The sequence below is a fragment of the Nicotiana attenuata genome, chromosome 12, assembly GCF_001879085.1.
Source record: "Nicotiana attenuata strain UT chromosome 12, NIATTr2, whole genome shotgun sequence".
Classification (NCBI taxonomy): Eukaryota; Viridiplantae; Streptophyta; class Magnoliopsida; order Solanales; family Solanaceae; genus Nicotiana; species Nicotiana attenuata.
This window is the reverse complement of record NC_032000.1, coordinates 36,679,074-36,685,257: the sequence shown is the minus strand read 5'-3', so window position 1 is coordinate 36,685,257 and position 6,184 is coordinate 36,679,074. Positions and strand designations below refer to the sequence as shown.

The window sequence follows — 6,184 nt, the reverse complement described above, 5'->3', positions numbered from 1 at the left end:
TCAGATGAAAGTTATAAATTATTAGTTGCATGATTATATGTTTTAAGTTCTATCATTCGACACTATTTATGCTTTCAAGGGCTTGTTCTTGGTAAAACTGAAAAGGAAGCATGATAACTTGTGAAATTGAAGTTACAAAGTTATGAAACTGGAACAAAATTTAAGTTGAATTATGAACTAATAATTGAGGATTTTATGAGGCCTTTTTTATTTATTGAGTTAGTTATACACAATCAATATTTATGATCATCTTCGTAAACTTATATTTTTATTTAACAGTCAAACCTCTCTATAACAGTCTCGTTTGTTCTAATATATTTTTGCTTTTATAGTGAGGTGTTGTTATAAAGGACATAAATTATAACATAACACAAAAATTAGTTAGGAAAAACTTGGCTTTTATAGTAAATGGTTGATTATATACAAATGTTGTTATAGAGAGGCATAACTATTACTTAAACACATTTAAAATAAAATAGTTAGTACTCGCGCCTACTACCTTGAGACTAGTATATATAAATAATGTCAAAAGAAGGAAAAAGAAAGAAAAGAAGAGGGCACATTCAAAATTAGAATACAAAAAGCCCCTATGATTCCCCTAAATATCCAAAATATGCCCACATTCATTTCCGAAACTCTTACTCTTGTTATTCTCTGTCTCCATACTGTCCTTAACTCTTATTATTCTGTCTCCGTTCTTGTCCTTCCTTATAGCAGCCCTTGATCCTCGCTTCTCGACGGAGCTCCCAATTTCTCTTTTCCCGCTATAAATACTCATTTCTCTCTCAGTACTGTCTCCCTCTCTCATTTTCCCGATCCAATTCACTCAAAATGCAGAGCGTAGCAATCTCATTTTCTCCCTCAATTTCTCTCCCTTCAAAAAATCCTCACAATCCTATTTCTCTTTCACCTTCTCGTCTCCCGCTTGCGTTCGGTTCGGCTAATGGTATCAGTACTACAGCACCTCGTATACTCAACTCCGTTCGCTGCTCTTCTTCATCATCCAAGTTGAACGGAAGCGGATGGATTTCAGATCCTATGCCGGTTCCAGAGCGCGAATCGAGTGGAGTGACGGTTCAGGCGACGTCGTCGGAGCCTGAAAGCAGTGCCGGTGAGGAAGAGGCTCCAAAGTCTAAACCTCTGGCGGATACTTTGGTTCTCGGATCGCTATTCGCCCTTTGGTATATCTTTAATATATACTTCAACATTTATAACAAGCAGGTCTGTCTTTTTTCTCACTTCCCCCTTTTTTTTCAGTACATGTGTTGATTTGTATTACTGCAATTGTTTGTACTTTTAATTTTGAATTACTTTTTTCTTCGTAAGTTGATGCATTAGTATTTTCTCTGAGTATACATGCATGTCTGTTTAATTTAACAAGGCATCTGAGGCTCATGAATCACGTGAGAGTTTCTGCAAAAAAAATTGAAAAACATATGGAGAAAAGTTGTTAAGTTTTTTGATTTTTTGGGCGAATAAGTTTCTTGTGACACTTTTTAAATAAAAAACGTCATTTTCGCTCACAACCTTTTTTAAGAAATTGAAAGTATATGAACATTTTTCCTTTTGCACAGTAGAAGTTATTTTTCCTACAAATAATATAATCATTGTGTTCTCATTTGCAACTATATAATGTTGGAGTACGTGATGTTCTGGAAACTTTAACTTTGAGTTCTGTATTTTGCTTCTTGATTCATTGTTGAGCCTACATTTACCTGTATTTTGCAACTTGATTGAGGTGATTTTGGATTTCACCGGTTGATATGGACATACTAATCAATTAAAGAAAATATAAAGAGATGTGTAGAAGTCATTTGTGACAGAGTAGCACTGTGGAGTACATAATACAAGTTATTTGGAGTTATACATGACTGCTGATTGGCTATTGAAATATTTTTGAACTCGTGGATATTGCAATGTGCATCAACGATGAAAATACTTACTCTCTGCAGGTGCTGAAAACCTTCCATTACCCAGTTACAATAACTCTTGCGCAACTTGCTGTTGGCACTGTTCTTGTTATTTTCATGTGGACGTCCAATCTGTACAGACGGCCAAAAATCAGTGGTGCACAGGTATCTTGAATGTGCTGGATTAACAATGTTTTGGTTTAGATCCTGATTATGTACAGAAGTTCTGGTTTAAACTTCCAATTGGCAGCTTGCTGCAATTTTGCCATTGGCAGTGGTGCATACCTTGGGAAACCTTTTCACCAACATGAGTCTTGGAAAAGTTTCTGTGTCATTCACGCATACTATTAAAGCTATGGAGCCCTTCTTCTCAGTTGTCCTCTCTGCTATGTTTTTAGGGGAGGTATGCATTTTGATTGATTATCTGGTATTCATGTTTCTTTGCAATGGTGTTATATGCATATTATGATATGAAAGACGGGGAAAAGTTGAATTATTTTTTATTCTTTCTTTCTATTAGCTTTGTTTTAATTGAAGTCATGTTTATGCTTGTAGTACTTATAAGAAATTGTAATTTTTTCAGCATATGATTCAGTGTTGTCGTCTCTGTAATTTATATACATAATTACGACAAATCTATCATGTTCATGCAGTTCCCTACATTATGGGTTATTTCTTCCCTTGTACCAATTGTTGGTGGAGTGGGACTGGCATCTTTGACTGAGGCGTCATTTAACTGGTCAGGAATTTGAATCCTGCTCTCTTTATAATCCATATGATTCTCTTTTCTTTGTTTCTTCTTTAGCAACAAAACTGGGAGCTTTTAGAACACAGTCATCACTTCAAATTAATATCTAGTTTTTGTTTTGTTGATTATCAGGGCTGGCTTTTGGAGTGCAATGGCCTCTAACTTGACCAACCAATCTCGTAACGTTCTCAGCAAAAAGTTTATGGTTAGGAAGGAGGTAAGTTCTGTTTGCTCTCTTTTATCAGGTTATTCAGAAAGTGTGTACGAAATTTGAAGGTTTTGACTGTATGTCTCAAACTTATACAACATTACAGTGTAATACTAAACTAGTAGCTCAGTGTTTGGTTGATCTTTTCCTTTTGTAATCAAATAACTAGCTTGTTTCTACAATACTCTTTTAGCTTTGAGAAAAACAATGAAACCAAGTTATGTTATTTTGTTCTTTTCTTATTATGATACTGTGTATTGCTATATAATGTACAAATTTTTAAACAGGAATCATTGGATAACATCACTCTCTTCTCAATAATCACAATCATGTCCTTCATCTTGTTGGCCCCTTTCGCCTTTTTCATGGAGGGCGTTAAGTTCACCCCTGCATACCTTGAAGCTGCTGTAAGTGATTTATGAGGGGGAAATTTATACTGGTTTACCCTTATACACTATTCCTAACCTGATTGTTTCTTTGATCTAAAAGCGCAAAGACTGATTTTCAAAATTTTATTTTTGCTTGCTTTGGTTCCAGGGATTGAATGTGAACCAGATTTACACGAGGTCTCTCCTTGCAGCTCTATGCTTCCATGCTTATCAGCAGGTATTCCTGAAGACCTATGCCCTGATTTTGTTTGAACGTTAGCCTTTTGGTTAGCAGTAATGTTTGTGTTTATATTGTTTTGAAGAACTAGCAATTTCACATGGCATTAAACTGTTCACTGTTGGTGCATTTAATTATTCGATAGACATACAAAATTATTGTAGATTTGGGCAATATTTAGTATAAGAAGATCGAATAAAAGATGCAAATGTAACTTTTACGTTAGGTTTTAACGAGATTGAGTGCACTGCAACCTCATGATTCTATTACATGTAACACGATGTGAAAGGCATGGCTCTTTGTTGGTATTTAGTGCAACGGTTCATAGTATTTAGTCGGGTCTCCAATTTGCTGCTTTCTCCTGATATTTTTGTTTACGAAGATTGTTTTGTAAATGCTATAAAACTCTTCTCTCGTCAGGCATACAACATTAAGATTATCGTCCTAGAGAATACGAAGTTGCCACCAGGAACGGAAGTACCTCTTATTAGATCCGAGTTGATCAACTAACCAGATTCACTCTCTGATTAAACATAATAGACGTTACTATTTTGGCAACTCTTATAAAGCCTGAGGTTGTTGAGGTTCTCCATACCTTAAGCGGATTTTATTTGCTTATAAAGGACCTGCATATATTTTCTTCTCCTCTTCTGATTGATTCATGAATCATGGCTTATCATGCTAACTAGAACACTCAACCAAAATCATTCTGAAGTATGTGAGATAAGTATATCTTTCAAAACGTTAACATGCTATTTGCTTCTCCATTTTAAATTTGGCCAAGATTGAGGGCGGTGTAAAATATTTAATTAGATGACTTAGCTTTTTTCCACAACTAATGACTTAGTTACTAATTAAAACAGAAGCAAACATGTTGATACAGTAGGGTACTGTATATGCTGTTCAAACAGTAATGATCAGCTGAAATTTCTGCATTACATTTTTTTATAAAGGAAACTTTGTTGTTATATAATATTCTTTCCCGTTTATTTAGACCACAATGATTTGTGGCAACCAACTACGGCGTTGAAAATGCTTGGAAGCTTGATCATAACACGTCTTAGAATCTCGGCCCATGCAATTTTCAAATGCTGCAACATATACCTTCTGCGTGTGGTTGAAGAGGTCAGGGTAGGGAGAAGGCTTTTAAAATGCATGTTTTTTGGAAAGCAAAGGGTGGTGATTTTAATTTCGTAAAGCACAATAGAGTGAGAAGTTGTCTGATGCATTAACACATTCCTTGGAGTGACTGTTTTGATATCTCACTTTGCTCGAGAGGGCATGATGAATAAGTTCTTTATACTTTGTCATTTTACATTTAGATAAGATCATAAGAGAAATCTTGATGAATTTAAATGCAGTCTGCTCTTTCATTTATAAAAATAGCTGATTATGTGACATCTTGCTGACACGATATCTTCTGGTGTAGATTTCATACATGATATTGCAGAGGGTGTCTCCTGTTACCCATTCCGTGGGTAATTGCGTGAAGCGAGTGGTGGTCATTGTGACTTCAGTTCTCTTTTTCCACACGCCTGTCTCCCCGATTAACGCCATAGGTATGGCACCTTGCACCTTTTCTTTTATCAACTTACAGATGTTTGAGAACAAAAAGCGAACCCCCTTCCCCTTCAGTCTGAAAGGTGTAGTATCACTTTTCTTATTATAAATAAATCCTTATTTTCCATACTATATGTAGGCACTGGGGTGGCACTTGCTGGAGTTTTCCTGTATTCTAGAGTGAAGGGCATCAAACCTAAGCCAAAGACAGCTTGAAAATGATCAGTTTTGCTGAGAAATTGTGATCATCAATTACGAATCAAAAACTCGGTGATAGCTTAGGCAGGATCTTCATTTTGTTTTTATATAGAGTTATTCCTTTTTCTAGATAGTCTTATACATATTTCTGTCATCTTTGTTATTGCTCAATGGTTTATAACGTATTTCATCCCCCAAGAAATGAAGATTTCCCGAATTGGGGAGATTATAGAGTTTTACCAGCTATGGTAGACAGTTTCCGGATCCAAACAATTTCGTTCGAATTTCGTTCTTCCACTATGGGGTTATAATTTTCTGTTCATTGAGAAATGGAAATCCGCGTACTAGATTCTGTCTTGCGATGATTGTTTCCTCGGTTTCAAAAGCAAAAACATGGACTAGGAACGAAAATATAGATATTATGCGAATTTTCATTTACTTTGCTACGTTCCTCATCTTTTTCGTTACAAGAGAAAAATACCCTTCTTACCTTAAAGTAAGTGGGACTTACCACAATATGTTTTTCTGAATGCAAAGAGATATCATTGATTCAATTATCTTTCTGATGAGAAAAATAAAATTAGGTGCATAACAACTTCTTATTTAGTTGCTCCACTTGGAGCCATATCATTCAAATACTCGATAACTTGGGGTTCCTTAAAGATTCCCAACTATTGCTGGCAAAACAAGCCAAACTCAATTGATCCGTCCAACCCGTCTAATACTTAACGGGTTGGGCATGAATAAGTTTTCTGATGGACTGTGTTTGGGTTTAACCCATTTTGACCCACAAAAAAGTGTTAAGACCCAAGTCTTCCCCCGTAAAATGTCGTGACGGCACCTAGTCTCTATGATTAGGTAAGCCTAACAATTATGGAATAATTGAAATAAAAGTAGAATTTAACAACTGAACTTCAACAGATAACTATATAACTGGAAAATGCCGCTCGGCAT

The 6,184-nt window shown here is 35.6% G+C and overlaps 1 protein-coding gene across 1 annotated transcript; it reads left to right on the top strand.

Moving 5' to 3' along the window:
- On the top strand, positions 629-5,577 carry LOC109235569 (phosphoenolpyruvate/phosphate translocator 1, chloroplastic-like). Its single transcript, XM_019401732.1, has 9 exons — positions 629-1,221; positions 1,953-2,075; positions 2,161-2,313; positions 2,564-2,649; positions 2,791-2,875; positions 3,154-3,273; positions 3,404-3,472; positions 4,902-5,031; positions 5,172-5,577. Exons 1-9 carry the CDS (start codon positions 832-834, stop codon positions 5,246-5,248), a joined length of 1,233 nt encoding a protein of 410 aa, XP_019257277.1. The 5' UTR covers positions 629-831; the 3' UTR covers positions 5,249-5,577.